At 48.5% G+C, this 23,325-nt stretch overlaps 1 protein-coding gene across 1 annotated transcript in view; it reads left to right on the top strand.

The window, feature by feature from the left end:
- The window catches only part of SNTB1 (syntrophin beta 1), a 253,458-nt gene that overhangs the window by 217,272 nt on the left and 12,861 nt on the right, over positions 1-23,325 (top strand). Inside the window, exon 4 of the mRNA XM_055546793.1 lies at positions 5,939-6,078. Coding sequence (XP_055402768.1) covers positions 5,939-6,078 — 140 coding nt within the window. The remainder of the gene's footprint in view (positions 1-5,938; positions 6,079-23,325) is intronic.

Genomic DNA, 23,325 nt, shown 5'->3' with positions numbered 1-23,325 from the left:
ACAGAAAAAAAATTTTTTCCTTGTGATGAGAGCTCTTAGTATTTGCTCTCTTAAAGCTTTCATATATAGCACACAGCAGTGTTACTTACATTAATCATAGCACTAATACTTATTTACCTTATAACTGGAAGTTTTTACCTTTTGACCGTCTTCCTCCAATTCCTCTTCCTTTCCTCCCACCTCTGAATCACAAATCTGACCCTTCTATGAGTTTGTTTCTCTGACGTATAATTGACCTACAGCACGTTACTGGTTCCAAGCGCACAACACAGTGATTCAGTGTTTCTAGACATTGCAAATCATTCACAAGAAAAGCTAACACGTTTCAGGCTTGCCTGCTTACTGTATCGGAGAAGGCAGTGGCACCCCACTCCAGTACTCTTGCCTGGAAAATCCCATGGACGGAGGAGCCTGGTGGGCTGCAGTCCATGGGGTCGCTGAGGGTCTGACATGACTGAGCGACTTCACTTTCACTTTTCACTTTCATGCATTGGAGAAGGAAATGGCAACCCACTCCAGTGTTCTTGCCTGGAGAATCCCAGGGACGGGGGAGCCTGGGGGGCTGCCGTCTATGGGGTCACACAGAGTCGGACACGACTGAAGTGACTTAGCAGCAGCAGCAGCAGCAGCTTACTGTATGCAGGACGCTTTTCTAAGCTCTCTGTGTGTATGAGTTCGTTCTATCTGTATGACTCTAAGAGGCAACAGCATCATCTTCTCTTTGAAACACCTACAGAAAGGGCACGGAGAGATTTTGGTAAAACCATCTCTTTGAACGTAATCTTCAGATTTCAAATACTGTAGAGGAAATGAGGTCAGCAGTTTTCAAAGTGTATTTCAGTGTTTGTTAGGAACCCTGCTCAGAAGTGTGAGTTGTCAGAAGATAAAGGCATAAAATCTGGGATCCCAACCAGGCTGCAGCCCTATACACACTCTCTTTCGATTGTTCCACATTTTGTTTTATGACTAGATGACTCGAGTCCTGTCTCAAGTTGAGGAGTCAATGCCTGCCGCCTTCAATCTCTCTCAAAATTGAGGCGTAACTGACGCAGAGCATTGTGTGAAGTTTCAGGTGTGCAGCATGTACACTTCATGCATTTATATCTATGTGTTCCCTCATTTTCTTAGTTTTTTATAATGTTTATTTGGCTGCATCGGGTCTTGGTGTGCACCCAGGATCCTCTGCAACGCATGGACTCCTTAGCTGTGCTGCGCGGGTGCAGTGCGTGTGGCTCGCGGGCCCTCAGGTGCCCAGGCCCAGTGGTCACCATGGCAGCTCTGCAGGCTGGTGCATGGGCTCTAGTTGCACCACGGCTCGTGGGGTCTTAGTACCCCCGCCGGGGATCGAACCCACGTCCCCTGCGTTGCAAAGCAGATTCTTAACCACGGGACCACCAGGAAAGTCCCTGTTCCCTCAATGCTTAGCAATGACTTCTTTCTGCCCTTAGACCCTTCTTGCCTTTTTGTAACCCTTGTCTCTCCCGCTCTGCAGAGGTGACTGTGTGATGACTCTTTATGGGGTTTAGCTCAGTTGTGTGTCAGAATAATTTCCGAATTGCAGGTCTGTTTCCCTGTTTCTTTCCTTTCACCATCTTCATTAGAAACACGATCAGGTCTTGAGACTGCTCGATGCAGATCTAGCGGTGGGAAGCCAGGGTCGCAGTGGAAGTTGCCACATCTGTTCCAGGAGTCTGCTGCTAAGTCACTTCAGTCGTGTCCGACTCTGTGCGACCCCATAGACGGCAGCCCACTAGGCTCCTCTGTCCCTGGGATTCTCCAGGCAAGAATACTGGAGCGGGTTGCCATTTCCTTCTCCAATGCATGAAAGTGAAAAGTGAAAATGAAGTCTCTCAGTCGTCCCCGACTCTTAGCAACACCAAGGACTGCAGCCTACCAGGCTCCTCCGTCCATGGGATTTTCCAGGCAAGAGTACTGGAGTGGGGTGCCATTGCCTTCTCCGGTTCCAGGAGTCGCATTTCAGTAAAATGCAGACACAACCCCAGAACTGTTGCATTAACATCGGAGAATCTTTGGATGCCAGGAAATTTGGATTTGTAATAGAAGTTAGCAGCAAACAACAGCCTAAATATTTCAAACCTGAATAAAGGTGTCCTTGAAAGACTTTACAGTATGAGCTCATGTGACCCAAAATATGGTTTTAAAAATCTGCTCATCAACATGAATTTTCTCTCCTTGTAAAGCCAATGGTCCTCATGGGCAGCCTTCTGTTGCCTTTGAGCAGCCACATAGTATCAATCTGAAGCTTCTGCACACAGAGTTAGTGGGGTCGCCCTCTCTGAGTATTCTAGTAGCAGAATTAACCTGTCAGCAGAGGTTTTTAATAAGCCACAAACTGTGGCTAGGGCTTTGGAATTGTTCATACCTGTATACACCAATGGGCACATGGGCTAGTTTATGATTCCACCATTAGAAAGATCTGCATGTTACTGAGGGTATTTACTGTTGAGGGTTATTTTGCAAACTTCGTATTGTTTTTGAAGGAGGATGCTTAGTTGTGTTCGCATTGAGAAGACTGGTTCCAGACAAAGTCAATGGATCAGATCTGACTAGGTAAGACAGGCACTTTGGGAAGATTGTCTGTAGCTTCTCCAGTCCTGTGTAATGAGCTGGAAAAGCAATTTACTAAGTTTAATGTTGTTATTCAGTCGCTCAGTTGTGTCTGACTCTTTGCAACCCCGTGGACTGCAGCATGCCAGGCTTCCCTGTCCTTCACTGTCTCCCAGCGTTTGCTCAAACTCATGTCCATTGAGTCAGTGATGCCATCCAGATATTTCATCCTCTGTCACCCCCTTCTCCTCCTGCCTTCAGTCTTTCCCAACATCATGGTCTTTTCCAACAAGTCGGCTCTTTGCATCAGGTGGCCAAAGTATTGGAGCTTCAGTTTCAACATCAGTCCTTCCAATGAATATTCAGGACTGATTGCCTTTAGGACTGACTGGTCAGATCTCCTTGCAATCCAAGGGACTCTCAAGAGTCTTCTTCAACACCACAGTTCAAAAGCGTCAATTCTGCAGTGCTCAGCTTTCTTTATAGCCCAACTCTCACATCTGTACATGACTAGTGGAAAAACCATGGCTTTGACTATACGAACCTCTATTGGCAAGTGATGTCTCTGCTTCTTAATATGCTGTTTGGCTTGTCATAGCTTTTCTTCCAAGGAGCAAGTATGTTTTAATTTCATGGTTAATGTAGAGGCTGGAAAAAACTTATTCCAACCCCTGAACACTTTATGCCTTGAGACCATAGCTTATTCACCTTGTACAGTCTGGAACGTTCCTTTTTCTATCAATTCACTTTGATCTCTTGAAGATGCTGTTGTTCTTCTGGAAAAAGCAATAAGCTAGAGCTCAATTTTTTGTATGCATAAAGTGCATAAAGGAGAAAATAAGCCAGGCAGTCATTCATATTCTAGTATTAATAACTTTACAGGGCATTTCTTCATTCTAAAAAGGAAACTCTTATTTGGAATTGTTGGAAGAAGGGCATTAAAAAAGAAAAGTGATCATTGTGCAATGAATTCTTCCTGGAAGGAGGATGAATTGAAATTGTCAGCACCGAAGATACTCTTGGCTTGCCTTATCATTTTTCCCAAGGAAAGTCAGTACTTTGTCACATTGTTGCCGTTTCCAAAGAAAACCTTTTTTTGAGAAGTTTAAACATCAGTGAGTCTTCCACAGTTTTCTCACCCTGAGTTTTACCACCCGCCAGGTGCCGTGTTCGGGCCGTAACGTGCGCTGTCCCATGTGATCTGCACGCCGGCTCATGAGGGCCGCGCTACTAAACACGCTACTACACAGGCTCTTCCTGCTGCTGTCGTTCGGTCGCTCAGGCGTGTCCAACTCTGCGACCCCATGGACTGCAGCGCGCCAGGCCTCCCTGTCCATCACCAACTCCTGGAGTTTAGTCAAACTCATGTCCATTGAGTCGGTGATGCCATCCAGCCATCTCATCCTCTGTCGTCTCCTTCTCCTCCTGCCCTCAATCTTTCCCAGCATCAGGGTCTTTTCCAATGAGTCAGTTCTTCGTATCATGTGGCCAAAGTATTGGAGTTTCAGCTTCAGCATGAGTCTTTACAGTGAATATTCAGGACTGATTTCCTTCAGGATTGACTGGTTTGATCTCATGTCCATAAACAAGCTCTAAATGGTGTTTACTCTACATTTTAGACATTTTAACTCAATCTTCACACCAACCCTCTATAGGTCCTATTATTTCCCCATTTCACAGATACAGAAACGGAGATACAAAGAGATTCGCTAACTTGTTCAATATCGCATGATCTCGTGGGATCTTGCAGTACACTGTGGAGTTGATTTATGTCCAGGGCTTCTAGTTCCAGAATATACTGTTGTATATTCATGTTATCATTATCAGGGAGGAAATAGAAGCACAGAGAATAACAGCTTGCCCCAAGTCACACCGGCAATGAATAAGGGAGCAGGGTCTCAGATTCAGGCACCTGCAAGCTACAGCCGTCGTATCATCCTGCCATCGTCTTTTTTGATCAGTCATTTCTAAAGCCGCACACACTTGCTTCCACTCAACACAGATCTCACTGAGGCACTTAAGAAGAGGTAATGATAAGAACAGGAAGGGAGAAATTAGCTTCCTGATTAGTTTGTTTACTTAGTTCACTGTTTCCTTTCATTCTGAGTCGATGTGGGAGAGTGGTTCATTATGAGAGAGTTGGATCCTCACTGGATTAGTTGCCAGAGTCAAAGACAACCTTAACCTCATGTAGAGCAGTGTTTCTTATCTTTAATGAGCCTATGAACCCCTGAGGACCTGGTGAAAATGCAGAGGCTGATTCAATAGGTCTGGGATGAGCCGAGATTCTGCATTCCTCGCAAGTGTCCAAGTGATGCCGACGCTGCTAGAACATGATCCGTGCTTTGAGCAGCAAGGCTGGAGTATCGAGCTTTTCCAAACTGATCAGAGAGATTTACTCCCAGAGTTCAAATGGGAAGGAGGGAATTTTCATAGATGGAAGAACACTTAGGGAGTTTGGTCAAATCAACACTGGGCAGAGGAGGGATGACCCATGAAATAAGAGCTGAGCTCCACAGGCTCAGCCTTAGGATTGAAAGGAGCCTTAAAGGTCATCTGGTCCAAACATCCAGCCAATATTTGAATCCTCTTGGATCCCTGCCAGGTCATCTCAGCCCTTGAGTTACAGAAGTATTTGCCATGAATGGAAATAAACATTCAACAGAACAAGAGAATTTCAAGATGGTGCCTGAATCACAGAAAGAATCAAACAGTGAATGGCTTTTGGAAGAGCTGTGATGCCTCACGCCAGCACAGACAGACGTTTGCTACATTTTTAGAGTCTCTGGATATTGATTCAGAAGTTTTCAGACCTACCATTTCATAATAAAAGCAGTGCACTCTATCAGAGGGCCACTTGGGAGTGCTTCTTCCCCCACACGTGTCGCCCTGCTATGAGTAGAGGTGTCTGTGCTGACTGGCAGGTGAGAGTCAGTGGCAGGTGTTGGCTGCCGGCTACTTCTTGGCAGCCCTGACTGTAAACCAGGGCCCTTGAGAAACCATATTTTCAAGGACCCAGCATCCTGCAACCGTGAATGGTCTACCCTCACTTTGATTTTCCATGTGTGCATCGTGTCCAGCTGTTTGCAATCCCATGGACTGGGGCCGCCAGGCTCCTCTGTCCCTGGGATTCTCCTGGCGAGAATACTGGAGCAGGTTGCCATTTCCTCCTCCAGGGGATCTTCCGACCCAGGGATGGACCGGCGTCTCCTGTGCGTCCTGCGTTGGCAGTGGATTCACTGAGCCACCTGGGGACTCGGCCTGAACCAAAAGATACTTGTGCTGTGGGGCCTTCTGACGGAGAGCTGCCAGCTTCTCCTTTTCTCTCGTCTCAGGCTGTTGCTTGATGGTTCTCTGCCTTCTGTTTCAGGTGCCTGGGGACAGCGAGAAGCGGTGGAGGCCAGCCCTGGTTGTACTGACGGAGAAGGACCTTCTTATTTACGATAGCATGCCACGGAGAAAGGAAGCCTGGTTCAGCCCAGTTCACACGTACCCACTTCTTGCCACCAGGTAGCCATGGTCTTGTGTCTGGGTGTGAGGAGTTTGCTGTTTGAATCTTTTAATCAATGATAATTATTTCAACATGTGATATTACTGCTTCCTCTTGCAGCAGGAGCTGAGAGTTCCTCCAGAATGTAGGCACACATTTTTAGCCACTTAGATTAATTATCATTTCTGACCACACACAGGGCAACACAAAGCCCTTTCCTCCTAATGGAGAGGCAGCGACACCAGGGGCATGTGCCCGGCCTAGGGGCCTTCCTGCGCCTCCATCCCATCCACTTGCAGATGAGCTCCACACGTGTGCCTACTCTTGGGTTCAGGCAGAATCAAGTAAGGGTCTTCACTTGGTGGCACAAAGAATGTCATGTGGGCATGTCCCACTGTGCTTTTTGAAGCTCGGTCAGCAGGAAACCCCGCAGCAAGTCCTTCTGCAGTTGGCGGGGCGCCTCCCCTGGAGGTGGGGCTGCGGGGGTCTGTCTGCTGCTCAGCACCTTCAGTGTTGAGACTTTTGATCCTAACGCACCATGTGCTTCAGTGCCTTCTCTGAAGTCCCGTATCCTGAGCACCGGAGCACCTCAGAACAGACCCCTGCTTTCAGACCTGGCTCCTGCCGCCGGCTCTCTGTGTATGCTTTCTGATAATGCGTTTAGTTTTCATCACTCCTGCTATGTCTCTTTCCCTACCTAGAAGCTTTGTGTCCATGATGTTTGTGGCCCCTGCTGGCATAGCTGCTGGCAACTTGGGGCCCTTAAACATCCGTAGAATGAATTACTGAACAATGTGGGGTGGGCTCTGAAAAGAGTTTGTCCAACCGACAGCGCAGTGAACTGAGGTTTGGGGGCATCTGTTCTGGGTGAGAGAGACAGTCGAGATGGCTTCTCCTATCTGAATGGATTGAGATGCCAAACGGGTTATAGTCAAAGCTCAGGTGCAAGAAGAGAACGAGCCCCAGTAGCAGAGCAGAAGTGCCACAAAAATCAAAGCGACAACAATGAGCAGAGCTGAAGCTCCCGGAGCTCCCTCCTACTTCCCTCATGGTTGGGGACGGGGAACAGCAAGGGTACCCTGAGAGTACCCGTGAGCAGGGCTGAAGCTCCCCGAGCTCTCTCCTACTTACCTCATGGTTGGGGACGGGGAACAGCAAGGGTACCCTGAGAGTACCCGTGAGCAGGGCTGAAGCTCCCCAAGCTCTCTCCTGCTTACCTCGTGGTTGGTGACGGGGAACAGCAAGGGTACCCTGAGAGTACCCACTGTTGGCCTCAGAGGTAAGTAGAGGAAGCCTTCAGGGGCTGGGAACCAGGCCTATATCACTTAGACATTCATCAAGTAAATAAAATGAAATAAAACAGTAGTTTAATTTTTTAGTCTCTTAAGCCTCAAAAATCTTGGCAGGGTAACTATTAAAATACTGTTTGTGTTTCAATAAAACCTCAATAATCAGAATACAAGTATCCTACGATGTTCCTGCAAAGATCCGGGCTGTTCCTTGGGCTTCGTTCAAATTCAGCCCAGTCCCTGTCACTTTCCGCAGTTAATATCCATGCTCTTCATCCATGGGCACCGGTGTTCAGGTTCTGAGACATCCCTGTAATGAAATCAAAGAAAGACTAGACCACAGTCACTGTCTTCCAGTTACTAAGATATATTGGACTCTTGGACCTCTTGGAACGGTTTTCAGGAACAAAAGTTTAAAGAACGTAAAGTTTCTAGGTACTTTTCAGGCAACTTGAAAATAAAACTTACCTTAACACATAGCTTTTGTCTCTCAGTTTCTGAGCTTTCTGACTAGTGGAGGCTGCTATTTCATTCCTGTGTGCGTGTACTTATTAATTCAGGATTTTAAATACTCGGTTCCTGGATCGCACTGGCCACATTTCGAGGATTCAGTAGTTGGGGCCGGTGTCTGCCGTTTTGCACGGCGTGGATCTAGAGCAGCTCCACCGCACGGCATGTTCTGTTGGACAGCAGTGCCTGGAGCGTACACGACTCCCTCGGAATTTGTCCCAAGCAGCCCGCCAACAGCTCAGGCCACCGGGGGGGTTCATCCTCCAGGCTCTGCAGGCTGTCGGCACAAGCTGGGCTCCTGTGGCTCTTTGTGACCCCACGGACTGTAGCACGCCAGGCCTCCGTGTCCATCGCCAACACCCAGAGCTCAAACTCACGTCCGTTGCGTCAGTGATGCCGTCAACCGTCTCATCCTCTGTCGTCCCCTTCTCCTCCTGCCCTCAGTCTTTCCCAGCATCGGGGTCTTTTCCAATGAGTCAGGTCTTCGCATCAGGTGGCCACAGTATTGGAGTTTCAGCCTCAGCATATGAACGCATACAAAAGCAAAGCCCCCGAAGGCGGGGCGGGTGCAGACACAGCAGCTGGCAGCTGAGTAGCTGTCGGTGGCACCGGAAGCACCTGCCGTAGACTCGCCAGCCGTGCGGTGTCCGGTCTGCATTATGTGCAAATCACACCAATCACCGAAAACCACGAGCTGCGCCCAATGTGGAGACAGAAGATGGGATTCCTACTCGGTGCAAACTGTGCTCACTTACGATGCAACATTTGAAAAGACCGGCGTCCAGGGGCCTCCCTGGGGGCCCAGTGGTTAAGACCTCGCCTTCCGATGCTGATGGTAGGGGCTGCGGATTGGATCCTGGTTGGGGAGCTAAGCCCCACCTGCCTCGCGGCCAAAAAAACCAAAGCATAAAATGGGAGCAATGTTGTAACAACTTCAATAAAGGCTTTAAAAAGAAGGAAAAAAATCAGGGTCTGCCATCTAAATATAAAGGAGATGTGCTGGGGATGCTTGACTTCCCATCTCACCACCCTCTCCCAGATTACTGACCTCTGAACTGCAGAAGAGCTCATCTTGATGTGTCTGAATTAGCCCCATGAGCCCGTAATTGTGCCCCTGACCTCTGCTGGAAGCCCGGGAGGCAGTTAAGATGTGGAGGCCGCACTGGGAGCCTCTCCTTCCTTCAGTGCCACCTGGAATCCTGGAAACGGAGGAGCTGGACTCCCATCCTCGCTTTCTCTCCCAGGACAGGGCTTAGCCCGGGGTCACTGCACTTCCCCCCTTCCCAGTCCCGTCTGTTCACGCACTTGGTCGAAAGCTGCCCTCTGCCCAGCCCAGCGGGGGGATGCACTTTAGGGAAATGGCTTTTAACTGACCTTTCTCTTGCTCATCAGCTCCCGTGGTTTGCCTGCATCGGTCCTGGCTAACTTCCCTCCTGGACCCTGTGCGTGTGTCTAGAAAAGGACTTTTGGGAAACAGCGAGGAAAACGACCCCTGCATCTCCCCGTGTAATCACAGTGGAGACATAGCCCCTTTGCAGCTCCAGGCTGGGAGCAGCATCCCCGCCCTGAAGGTTGACAGTCTCCCTGCGCAGCAGGCCGGTTCTCCTGTTACTGGAGGGTGTGTGGTGGGTCCGGGTGCTTGTGCTCAAAACCTGATAAACAGGCCAGGTTGGTGGAAAGCTTGCTTTATGTCAGATGCCGGCACTGGGGGCAGGAGTGGATGTCTGTGCAAAGGCCCAGTCCTCCCCTGACAAGTAGTGAGCGCTCTCATAGACAGATTGGATGGGGGGCCTGCAGAAACAGTGCCCGCAGCTCTGGCCGCTCTTCAGATTGGCCCTCAGTGGTCTGACAGGCCTCGTCTTGGTGGTTTCAGGGACGGCTCATCTTCAGTTCCGGGGCCATTCGTTCTCATTTCTCTGAGGCCAGTTCTCAGACCTGTAGCAGCTCGTGTCCTGGGTAACGTCTGGTCATCGTGTAGCTAACTTCTCCCACCTGGTGGTCTAGAATCCATAAGACTGCTCGCAAGATATATCTCAGAATATTATCTGTAGCCCTCGAGAAAGAACTGAAGGCCCTTGACCATGCCTCATGACTACGTTGTTAGTATTTAGTCTCATGGACTGTTTTCCATTATTTCCTCATTTCGCACTTCTCTGATTAAACCTCTCCTTTGACGGAAGTTTTCCACACACAAGAGGCAGGCAGGGGACATGGGTTGGGGAAGGACCACAGGGCCCCGCTCCGTTTCATCTGAGATGGGAGGCCAGGCGTGGCAGACACCCAGGGAAACCCCGATCCTCCCACCACAGAAGGCACCCCAGCACTTCCTCTGGGAAGGAGGGCTGCTCCCCAACCTCAGTTGAAATTCATCGAGTGACTCTTTCACTTACTTCTCATGTGTTCCACGCACACACCTGTGGCTCTGTGCGCTTGGCATATAAGCGTTCGGGCACATAGCCCGTCTAGTAGCATTATTTTTCCGAAGAAGGGGAGTCGTGTCTTTTTATAATTTCTTTTGAAGACCTTCTCTTAAGGTATTATTTATAAACAGTGCTATACACGAATCTTAAATGTGTAGTTCACTCAACTTTTATTTGTAGATACAGAGCCACATCGTCTAAAGTTTTATTATAGGTTAGGGTGTCTGCTAATTAATCATCCTGGGTAACTTTATCAGGAAGTCCATTATATGCCATCCGCAAATAGCTAGACCCAGCTGCTAATAAACCCGTGGCTGACCTTTGTGGAAGGAGCATAGACAAAGCCAACAGCTTTACATGGATTCTACCTGACTTTGCAAAACTTGCTCAACTTAAGAATCACCTGGCTGTCCATTAACGATTCTGGCCCCACGCACCCTGCCCTGGAGATCCTGGCTCAGCAGGCCCAGGTTAGGAGTCAGGAGTCTGTGCTTAACAAGCTTCAGATGTAGTGCACAGTTACCACGTTTAACCCTCGCAGCCCCACGAGCTTTAGGTTTTCTTCCTGTGTCACAGAGAAGTAAACTGAGGAACTAGGAGGTTATGTAACTTACCCACAGTTGAACAGCTGGTGAGAAACAGACCCGGAATTCTGATTCTGAATCCACTTTCTGTTTTTTTTAAAGATTTATTTAGTTTCAGCTGCTCTAGGTCTTCGCTGCTACGTGCAGTAAGCGGGAGCTATTCTCCCATTGCGGTGTGAAGGCTTCTCTTGTGGAGCACAGGCTCTAGGCGCTCAGGCCTCAGTAGTTGGGCACATGGGCTTAGTTGCCCTGTGACATGTGGAATCTTCCCAGACCAGGTATTGAACCTATATGCCCTGCATTGGCAGGCAAATTCTTCACCACTAGACCACCAGGGAAGCCCTGAATGCACCTTCTTAACCACCATTCAGTAAAGCCAGAATGGTGGCTCAGATGGTTAAGAATATGCCTGCAATGCAGGAGACTAGAGATCCAACCAGTCAATCCTAAAGGAAATCAGTCCTGGGTGTTCATTGGAAGGACTGATATGGAAGCTGAAACTCCAATACTTTGGCCACATGATGCGAAGAGCTGACTCACTGGAAAAGACCCTGATGCTGGGAAAGATTGAAGGTGGGAGGAGAAGGGGGCGACAGAGGATGAGATGGTTGGATGGCATCACCGACTCAATGGACATGAGTTTGAGTGATCTCCAGGAGATAGTGAAGGACAGGGAGGCCTGGTGTGCTGCAGTCCATGGGGTCGCAAAGAGTCGGACACAATGGAGTGACTGAACAACAACTGCACCATTCTCTGCAGCCTCCCAGGAGCATATTTCCTATTCCCTGAAGATCAGATGGCTCTTCAAATTTACTGAGTGGATCATATAAATCTTTCCTTAGCACTCCTGACAACTTAGTCATGAACAGAGAGCCGTTCAGATCCTACAGCAGAGTGAGCACAGAGCTGGGGACTCTCTAAGACCTGGAGTTTATGCCCAGGACTTCGACCAGGGGTTCTCAAAGTGTCGTCGCCAGCCGGAATGTGAGCACTGCCTGGGAACTTGGGGCACATTGCAAATGCTCCATCCCACTTCAGAGGAATTAAATCAGAAACTCCAGGACTGGGGCCCAGCCCACATGTGAGGGCACAAGCCCTCCAGGTGCTTCTGATGTGGGCAGATGAGAGCCCCTGGTTCAGAAGACTTGACTGGCTCCCAGGGTTCCTGGTGGGAAGGAAACGCCATAGCCAGGACGGGGCCTTTGTCCTCTGTGTTCTTCAGAAGCACCATTTTGCTTCAAGCAGTGGTGACCACTGATGAGTTAGTTCGAAGGCTGTCCTGGATCCAGGTGCCCACAGAGTCATCAGCAGGTCCCAGAATGTGCATATGGCTTCCCTGCTCTTCCGTCTTATAGCATTTTCCACTGGTCCTTTGCCCTCTACCTCAGCTTCCTCCGAATGACTGCACAGTGCCCCATCAATGGATCCTCCAGGACACAGGATGCTGCTACAGAGCAATGACTCAAGTACAGACTTGCTTAGCATAATGCCTGACACATGGCCATAGATTGGTATTAGTTCTCACAATTCTGGCAGCTGGAGGTCTAAGATCAGGGTAGCAGCATGGTTTGTTTCTGGTGAGAAATGCTCTTTTTGTGTGTCTGTGTGTGTTGCATCAGGATCTTAGTTTCCTGGCCAGGGATCAGAGCACAGAGGCCTAACCACTAGGCCACCAGGCAAGCCCTGAGCCTCTGGATGTGCAGACACTCTCATCTTGCTGTGCATGGCCACGTGACTTCCTTGTGTCCCTGAGGAGAGAAAACTTGAGCTCTATGGGGTCTCTTCTTACAAGGACACTAATCCCATCAGAGCAGGGCCCCACCCTTGTGACCTCACTTAACCTTAATGCCCTTGGTTCTGTCTCTAAATACAATCACACTGTAGACTGGAGCCTGCCTGTGTGAACTGACGGCTGGGGCAGAACTCAGCCCATTGCACGGACTCCAGCACGGCCGTATTCAACGTGCTGCATGCAGCAAGGCTGGCCAGGAAGGTCCCCGAGCCTTCATCTTGGCAGTCCTGGAAAGCGTTGGTCGGAACGCCAGAGGGGCTTTTCTCTTGCAGAAGAACTGTCTGGGACTGTAGCCAGTAGGAAACAGGTTTCTTCTAAAATCATTCCTCAGTGCACACATTTCATAGTTGACTTGCTGATTTGTTTGTGGTTCTTTATTTTGGGGTGGGGGGTGCGGGTTCCAGGCATATCAAATTTATATTTTTCTGGAAGATGAAAGTGTGATTGTGTTTCAAGGCAGAGGCACTACAAATGCTCACAGTGGTCTTGGTGTCGGCTCCCACAGAGAAGTTTCCAGGCAGTCAGTTCTCCCACTGACCGCGTTGCGTGGTGTCTGTGCCCTGATGGTGCTGCTCATGGCTGCTACTCTCATCCCTCGGCTTTTTACGAAGCTGGGAAAGCTTTTTTCTTTTTTTTTTTTTGCTTAGCCAAAGCTTATTTGATGTTGCTGAACATTAAAGAAAAGGAAGGTATCCTTGCGCATACAGAGTGAGTGGGTTGGTCTTTTGCCACTGTCGCCGTCGTTGGCAAGTGAGATCGGTCCACAGAGAACCAGGATTCAGGTCGCAATATTTCTGGAATTCTAGAAGTGTAACCCCAGAATTGTGCCCACCCAGTCCCAGGCATTGGGGAAAAGTTCAGAGGCACAGAGCTCGTAAAAAGAATGCCGCTGCTCCCAGCCCCGTTTCCCAACCTGTCCCTTTAGAGGAGCAGAAGGAAACCAACCAGCGAACTCGCTCTGCTCCCCTCTGACGTCCCTCGGGAGCCAGAGACGCGCAGCGTTGGTGCTCAACGTGTCCGGGAATCTCGTGCCTGAGGAGCTAACCTGTTTCTGAGTGCTAAAAGCAGCTGCCGCCTCAGGCGGGCGCAGACGTTTTAGGAATGCTTTCCGCTGGGAAAGGCTGGCCAATTGCATCTGTCAAACTTTAAATTGTAATCAGCCTGTGGTTTTCACTCGAAGCCTGGGAGGCCCCTCCCTCTTGGAGGGCGCGGGCATGTTCCACGGGCTTCCTCTCGGGCGCACAGAAGGAGCCGCGTGCCCGCGAACCCATGTGCCAGACCGAGAAGTGTGGGTTGGCCCTCACTCCGTCCTCCGCGTGTGTCTCCGCGTGTCTGGTGCCGCCCCTGCCCGCACTCGAGCCCGTGCGGGAGCCCTTCAGATGTGGCGGGGGAGTAGCTGAGCGAGGAGATTCGTGGACTTTGGGATCAGACAAACCAGGAGTCAGATTCTGAGACTTCTGCTTGTAATGGGGCAAAGTATTAATATCAGTTTCTCCGGATCCAAGTCTCCTCATCTACAGGAAGCAGTAATAGTAACTTCTGCTCTTCCAGTTATTGATAAGATGGACTTCTCAATCGCTCTTAAGTGAGTGTAAGCATTCAGCATGTAACAGATGTAATAAGTGATGGATAAACGCCAGCAGTTGTTACTATTGGAGAAAGTAATTGGCATTAATGCATGAATGGCTGAAAAGGAATTGGATCTGTTTGACCCTACACCTGATAACTGCGTTTACCAAGGACTTGTAGTGCCTTAAACCAAAGTCACTGAGCTGTGAGGGCGGGGCTAAAGAAGAGTTGTGGGTTTGTTTGTAGGGATGAGGAAGTGTGGGATGGAAATAGGGACCCGGAGCCCTTACTTCACAGCACGAAGCTGGTCCTGAGTGCTGCTGCGCGGAATGCATGGCAGGCGCTCACGTGGCTCTGAAAGTGGACCTGGATGAGCCTCGGTCGGAACTGGGCTCCAGTCTGCTTCGCTGCTCACTCCCCTTTGTTTAACGGGCCTTGGCTTACACTCAGTGTCCCTAATGATGTCCCTTTCTGAGAGATGGGACCTGGCCTGATTCCTTTACCACCATATTCAGATGGAAGACGTTTAGAAGGTGCAGTGAGGCAGGAGTTCAGTGACTCCTGGCCAAGGGACAGCAGGCTCATTCTTGGGCAGCCCTTTCCTGTTCGGGGCTTGTCTGGGATTCTGCCCCTTCCTGTCTTCCCTGGAGACTGTTGACTGTCGGGCCCCAAGTAAGGGTGGCCAGCTGTTATAACAAAGAATTCAAGAGGAGCCCCAGAACCATTGAAGGGGTCTGACCAGTTGCTCTTCCTTCCTCCTCCTTTCTTTCTTCCTTTTCTTTATTGTTCTGTGGCTTGCACTGTGGCATATGCATGGAGATACTAATCACAGCAATTAAGGAAAATGAGGGTGTAATATTGCTTAGCAACCCAGTTACCTAATCTGTAATTTTACTAATTTGGCTGAATCTGTGTGCTGCAACTGTTTTGGTTTTAATTAAGGATATTAATAATAATGTTTTTAATGAATCATTTTATGCGACGTTCTCTAACGCTTTATCCAGAATTAAACTAGTGCATAAGAATCCCTTGTGAGGTAGGGTTTTCTGTGTTTTTCTTGAAACTAGTCAGACAAAAGGGGCCCGTCTGAGGATCAAGAAACGATATGCAGCCTCACATCACACCTCAGTTGTTAGAGACGCCTGTGGCTGGCCCCCACAGGGACGGCTACTTCTACTGCCAAGCTCCCAAAATCTCAGACAGAGAATTTGACTCGGAAGGGGGCTTATCACACAACCTCTGTGAGCCTCCTGGTGTCCAGCGCTTCGGGCATAGGACGTGATTTTAAACCATTCCATCCTTCCTTTTTGTCTCATAAGGAGACAGACGGTTAGACGCCCCTTTCCTTTGATAGTAGTGCGTGCGTGCTCAGGCGTGTCCGACTCTGCAACCCCGTGGATTGTAGCCCACCAGGCTCCTCTGTCCGTGCAATTTTCCAAGCAAGAATACTGGAGTGGGTTGCCATTTCCTCCCCCGGGGATCTTCCCAGCCCAGGGATTGAGCCTGCATCTCCTGTGTCAGCAGGTGGATTCTTTGTCCATGAGCCACCAGTGAAAGCACTAGTCACTAAAGACGGATTTGGAAGCAGAAACAGGAAGTGCGTGTCAGGCGAAGCGCATACGACATTCGATCCCAGGTACCTTTCAAGATCATCTTTTTTCAGGATGAATTAATCTGTAAATTAGCATTTAGTGGAGGCAAATCCACGTCCTTTGGATTGAGCCGTAACTACTCTTTGGTATGGTTGAGGGACAGAGAGTGGGAGACAAGTCATAATATCTCAGTTCAGTTCAGTCGCTCAGTCGTGTCTGACTCTGTGGCCCTGTGGACTGCAGCACGCCAGGCCTCCCTGTCCATCACCAACTCCCAGAGTTTACCCAAACTCATGTCCACTGAGTCGGTGATGCCATCGAACCATCTCATCCTCTGTCGTCCCCTTCTCCTCCTGTCCCCAATCCCTCCCAGCATCAGGGTCTTTCTAATGAGTCAGTTCTTTGCATCAGGTGGCCAAAGTATTGGAGTTTCAGCTTCAACATCAGTCCTTCCAATGAACACCCAGGACTGATCTCCTTCAGAATGGACTGGTTGGATCTCCTTGCAGTCCAAGGGACTCTCAAGAGTCTTCTCCAACACCACAGTTCAAAAGCATCAATTCTTCGGCACTCAGCCTTCTTCACAGTCCAACTCTCACATCCATACATGACCACAGGAAAAACCATAGCCTTGACTAGATGAACCTTTGTTGGCAAAGTAATGTCTCTGCTTTTTAATATGCTGTCTAGGTTGGTCATAACTTTTCTTCCAAGGAGTTAGGGCCTTTCAATTTCATGGCTGCAATCATCCTCTGCAGTGATTATGGAGCCCAAAAAAATAAAGTCTCCCACTGTTTCCACTGTTTCCCCATCTATTTCCCATGAAGTGATGGGACCGGATGCCATGATCTTAGTTTTCTGAATGTTGAGCTTTAAGCCAACTTTTTCACTCTCCACTTTCACTTTCATCAAGAGGCTCTTTACTTCTTCTTCACTTTCTGGCATAAGGGTGGTGTCATCTGCATATCTGAGGTAATTGATATTTCTCCTGGCAAACTTGATTCCAGCTTGTGCTTCTTCCAGCCCAGCGTTTCTCATGATGTACTCTGCATATAAGTTAAATAAGCAGGGTGACAATATACAGCCTTGACGTACTCCTTTTCCTATTTGGAACCAGTCTGTTGTTCCATACCCAGTTCTAACTGTTGCTTCCTGACCTGCGTACAGGTTTCTCAAGAGGCAGGTCAGATGCTCTGGTATTCCCATCTCTTTCACAGTTTATTGTGATCCACACAGTCAAAGGCTTTGGCATAGTCAATAAAGCAGAAATAGATGTTTTTCTGAAACTCTCTTGCTTTTTTGATGATCCAGCGAGTGTTAGCAATTTGATCTCTGGTTCCTCTAGCAGTAATTAATCAAATCTCTTAGAAAAGAGTCTTCTTTGTGTTCCAGTTGTTCATTCAGCCATTCATTTAGCAAATACTTACTGAGTGTCTGCCACGTGCCTGGAATTATTCTAGGTGCTAAGTGTGCAACAGGGGATAATCAAATAAAAAGTCCTACCCAGCTCAAATTAATTATAATAATGACTCATACAGTATATTCCGTGCCAGATTCTGTTTCATACAGTATTCCTGAAACTCAGTTCATCCTAACACACTGCTGATCCATCCCAGATTGCATTTGAAGATCCCAAGGCATGGAGAGTTTAAAAAACTTGTCAAGGGACCTTCCAGGTGGTCCAGTGGTTAAGAATCTGCCTTGCAATGCAGGGGACATGGATGGATTCGATCCCTGGTCCAGGAACTAACATCCTACATGCTGGGGGGCAGCTGAGCCCGTCAGCTGCAGGGAAAGATTTTACATGCCACAGCTAAGACCAGAGGCAGCCAAATAATTTTTTTTTTTTAAGGAAATTTGTCAAGGTCATACAGTTGGCTGAGAGCCAAGACTGAGTGTCTGCTGCTCTGCTCTGTGCTCTTATACCGATGCCTTTATTCTCTTGCTCCGCTGTTTCATATTATATGGTCCTATTCATTTCTTCACTTACCTGCACTTTTACACTCACTCATAGGGAGTGTAAACTCTTGCTGGAGTTGGTGGCTTTGCTTCCAACCATGGGAATGTGTATCTGAATTTTGTCACCGGGAACAAAACATGTCCTTGGGCTTCTCAAGCTGTTTCAGAGAATACTTAGAAATTGAGTGTAAACTGCAGCTTGAAAATTTGTCCCAGGATACCAGTATTTTTTTTTCCACTGGGTAAGAAAGTTATCTTCTCTAGGGAGACAGCATTTTCTGGGTTGCTATAGTTTAGTCCCAGCTGCAGATAAGAAACACATGGTCATATTTTTAAGGATACAAATAATTGAAAGATAAATAATAGCTATTTCAGAGTCTTCCCCTGGGACTACAGATCAAGAAAGATGTTTGGAAAGAATCTTGGGAGGAATATAAAAAGACCATTCCTGGCAGGATGGGGAAAGTCAGGCCAACAGATTCTATCCTTAGCCCTACCTTTTCCAATGTCCAAGCGATGACTTTTAAAATCTTAATGTCCAGCTGACATTTACTCGGTACATAGTATCCCGAATCTGGTTACTGTAATGTGTTCCCAAATGCAGTTGGCAAGTGAAGAGCCCATTAAAAACTTTTCAGTGGCCCCACATTTAAAGGATTTCAAAATAGGTCAAGTGTGTGTGTGCGCATGTGTAGTTTTCATTGTCCACTTGAATTCACGTTTCAAAAATATCTGAAAACTTTGCATTCATGCAGTTACTCAGCCAGTATATGTGGAAATCTGACCATAAGTCAGGTGGGATACTAGACAGTAGGGAAACCATGAGAGATGGGACAAGCCTCCTACCTTGAAGGACATCAGAGATGAGGTGGTGATCTTGAAGCTGTAGGGTGGGGGCAGTCCAGTGGTTAAGGCTCTGCACCTTCAATGCAGGGAGCTCAGGTTCAATCCCTGGTCTGAGGACTAAGATCCCACCTGCCATGCAGCCAAAAAAAAGTCCCTGCTCTGAAGCAGTGGATGGTGATATGTGTGGAGTCCAGAGGACGGGCACCCAGCTTCAGGAGATCGCGCTGCGCTTGCTCTGGAGCACCAGCAGGTTGCTGAGCTGTCAGTAGTAAGCTGCTTCCCCCAACACCTTCCTTTACCCCTGACCTGTCCGCGTGAACACCTGAGCAGTGAACCTCACACACAGAGAAGCCCAGGAGCTCCCGAGGGCTCCAGCCCCGGCAGGTTCAGCTCACCTTCGATCCCAGGAAGCAAGTCACCTGCTCCAAGCGTGGCTCTCACACAACGGGCAGAGGTCTGCGGAGATCTGAGACCTCAAGGCGAGAGCACTTCCATCCCCTTGACCCTGGCCGCCCGAGCGAGAGCGCGCCCATCCCCGTGAGAGCGCGCCCATCCATCCCCGTGAGAGCACGTCCATCCCCGTGAGAGCACGTCCATCCCAGCGGGCCGCTGGCCGGTGCACAGACGCTGCAGATGCGTGTGCCTGCCTCCTCCCTCCTTCCCATTCCTCAGTCTCTTCTCCAGACTGTGTTCTCAGTGGTTTCTGATGCTCAGTTGGAAGGAGAGGGAAAGGGCTCCTTGAAGGCCCCTCAGGGCACCCCGGGATCCAGAAGGCCCTGAAACCTCCGCCCGCAGGTCTCCGCTCTGTCCTGTCTCATTTGCCGGCGGCCAGTAGGCGCACGTAAGGCGTTACTGAGGTCACAGGTTTCACCCCACCTGGATCGGTTAGCTTCATCCTGAGTAAGGCCATTTCTCGGCCTGCGGATGTCAGGTAACAGGAGCCAGACATGGACAACTTAGGCTAGCAAGACAGGAACCACGCCAGACGACGCGGCTGACGTCATCTAGTATTCCGACGCAGGATTGCCACCAACTTTAAAGAAACAAAACATGTATTCTGCGCTAAGAAGGTACATATTTTTCAGTGTCGTGGAAGTCCTGATTCTAAACATTGAAGTGAAAGATTTGGGTTCGTTTTAGTCCCACAGCCTTGTCAAACTAATCTTTACATTGTGTGCTATATATTGCTTAGAGAAATTTTTAAGAACTTTAAAAAAATAAGTAGAAATAAAACCACCCACAAAATTGCTTGACATTTTAATGGATTTGTTTGCAAGCTTCTGTTTTATATCATTGAATTGCATAGTAAGTTAAAATCGCTCAGTTCTGACTCTTTGTGACCCCATGGACTGTAGAGTCCATGGAATTCTCCAGGTCAGAATATTGGAGTGGGTTGCCATTTCCTCCTCCAGGGGATCTTCCCAAGCCAGGGATCGAACCCGGGTCTCCTGCATTGCAGGCGGATTCTTTACCAGCTGAGCTACAAGGGAAGCCCATTGAATGGCATACCTGTGCTCAGTCACTCAGTCGTATCCAACTCTTTGCGACCCCATGGATTGCAGCCCGCCAGGCTCCTCTGTCCATGGGATTTTCCAGGCAAGAAGACAGGAGTGGGTTGCCATTTCCTCCTCCAGGGGATCTTCCCGACCCAGGTATCGAATCTGAGTCTCCTGTGTTTCCTGCATTGGCAGGTGGGTTCTTTACCACTGAGCCACCCGGGAAGCCCTGCTTATCAAGAGTCTCTCAGTGAATATAGGTGCATTTCCCCACATTCACACATATTTACAAATAATTTGTCAGGTCTATGCTGTTCCCCATCCTCAGGACGTGTTCCCGCGCGCCTTGTGGAGATATCTGACGCAGCTCATTTGATTTTCATCTGGAAAGAGTGTCCTTTTGTTACCAGTACGCACACTAGCAGGAATTACATTTTTTAAATAAGGAGACTGAGGACAGGGGGCGTCACCGACTCGATGGACGTGAGTCTGAGTGAACTCCAGGAGTTGGTGATGGACAGGGAGGCCAGGCATGCTGTGATTCATGGGGTTACAAAGAGTTGGACACGACTGAGTGACTGAACTGAACTGAGGGCGGGGGCAAGGGATGGAAATGTTTATCGAGTACAAACTGGATCTAGGTTCGGTACTAGGTGCCATACACAGATCCTTCCTTCGACCTTTACAGCCCTGCTTGATGAAGTGGTGACTCTGAACGTTTAACTTAATGGTAGGGAGGATCCTGATGCCGCTGGTTATTCCTCCCAGACGTGTCCCTTTTCAGCTCACCAGGCAGCCTGCCAGCCACGTCCAGCTGACGCAGCTTTAAGATTTTAAAAAGGAAGCACTAGACACATTTCACTTTTTTATTTCATTCGTTTTACTTCCATCTTTAGGTGTTTTTTTTTTTAACTTTTATTTATTTTTTTGACCTCGCTGCACAGCAGGTGGGATCTTAGTTCTCTGACCAGGGGAACCCGCGCCCCTTGCTTTAGCGCAGATTCTTTCTTCACCATTGGATGGCCAGGGAAGTCCCAGATAGATTTCTTGAAATGACTGAAATGTAAACACCTTTGAGTAGAAAAACACTGCGGAGCAACTAAGAAAACCGTGTGAATGTGTGTTTTCTCTACAGGCTTCTTAATGAGTTTTTACCGGACCCTCAGTCCCTTTAAATTCTCTATCAGACTTTTGAGAAATGCTCTTGTTTTATTTACTCTCCCCCAGACGATGAAGCCTCAGGCAGCTTCTCAGTCACTCTCATCACACAGCGCTCTCCTTCCTCCGATGAGCTGGACCCTGTCTCTACACGCGAAATCCCTGGGGCGGGCGGGGAGGAGCCGTGTCGACAGAGTCCCGGACTCCTCTCAGCGAGCTGCAGGGAGATTCTGTCTCTTATAGTCACTTCTTGCTGAGGCAAAACTGGCAAATAAATGTATACCGGATGATTTCCTGTCCGTATCATTATGAAATGATTACCGCAATCACCTCACATCATTAGTTTTTTTGCAAATTTTATTTTTTAGCAAATTTCAAGTCTACAATATTATCCTCATGCTATTCACTAGATCCGCAGAACAAATTCATCTCACAACTAAAAATCTGCAGCCTTTGACCAGCGTGACCCCATTTCTCCCAGCCTCAGCGGCCGTCGTTCAAAGGCGGGCGGGGAGCCCTTCGCTGCAGAGCGGCAGTGGGTGCTTCTGGACAAACTTCTCCCCGAGTGACAAAATGCAGAGAAACTGTGGGGCTGAAAATAGCTGTGTGCACACACAGTTGGGGCAAATTCTGGACCCCAAATATACAAAGAGGTCAAAAAACCCAAGTGCCACCTTTGCGAGCCTGGCTGAAAACCAGGACACTGAGCGCGCTGCATGCTCAGGCGCGCCACTGAGGCAGCCTCGGCCGCGGCCCTCCCCTCACCCCCTCACCGCGCCAGGATTTCCGCGCGTGGGGGAGCAAGTGAGCAAGGGGACCTCTTTCCTCTCGCTGCCCGCTGCTGCAGCAGGGACCCCAGGAAAGCCGTGCCTGAATTCTTGTCAACTGAATTTCTATTGGCTGGGGAAGGCTAAGAACCCTCGTCAGTAACAATTCTTCTCTCTGCTTCTGTAAGCTTGACTTGTTTTTTAAGATTTGTTTTTGAAGATTTCACATAAGTGATGTCATACAGCATCTCTTTCTCTGTCTGGCTTATTTCAGTTGGCATAATGCTTTCAGAGTCACCCATAAGGTTGCAAATGGCAGAATTTCCTTTTTTGTTTAAGGCAGAATAATATTACTTTATGAATATATGCATCTCATCTTCTTTAACGATTCGTCCACAGATGGGCACTCAGGTTGCTCCCATGGCTTGGCGATTATAAATAGTGCTGCGGTGAATTTGGGGGTGCAGATATTTCTTTCAGATATTGATTCTGCTTCCTTCAGATATATTCTCAGACATGGCATTGCTGGACCTTTGGGTCGTGCTAATTTTAATATTCTGAGGGACCTCCATGCTCTTTTCCGTAGTGGCCGCACGAATTTACATAACCAGCAGTGTGAAGCATTCCCCTTTCTCCACTTTCTTGCCAACACTTGTTATCCTTTGTACCTTCTCTATCTTCAAAGAACTGTACAATCAAAAGCCTTTTTCAATTAACCTTTTTCTGTCAGTCAGCATTGCAAACCACCCCTCCCACCGGATTTCAACTCTGTATGTAAAAGAGAGCTCCTCAGAGCTATAGGAGCTTGTCACTAGGAATTCAGTGGGCTACCATAGGTTTTATGTCACTGATAATTTTGGTCTACAGTATCTAAACTTGCAAGAGAAAATAAGCTTTTGGATTTCTTCTGTACAACTTTTAATCTAGAGGTAACAAGTCCTTTGCCTAAGAAAGTAACTCTCCCATCCACCAAGTGAATAACACCTGGAATTCCACTAGCAACCAATGAACAGTTTCTTTCTGTATTGAAAGAAAAGGCTGAAAATGCAAATATCCTGGAGACAAGGAACGTTTCCTACATTGTACTCATGCTCTCCTGCAAATTAATGGCATGAGAGTCTCTCCCAAAAGGAGGCTGGACATGGAGGAGAAGGAGCAAGCATAAGAGATCCGAGTGCTTGAACGGGGTGAGTGACGAGGGGCCATCCCTGCTCAGAAGGCAGCACCAGGCTTCCTTGTTTCCCCTGGCCTGTTGGAAAGCGTGGACCGTGGGAGTCACGGCTTA

This window comes from Bubalus kerabau, chromosome 14 (assembly GCF_029407905.1).
Source record: "Bubalus kerabau isolate K-KA32 ecotype Philippines breed swamp buffalo chromosome 14, PCC_UOA_SB_1v2, whole genome shotgun sequence".
In the NCBI taxonomy this organism is placed as follows: Eukaryota; Metazoa; Chordata; class Mammalia; order Artiodactyla; family Bovidae; genus Bubalus; species Bubalus kerabau.
This window is presented reverse-complemented; position numbering and strand designations above follow the sequence as displayed.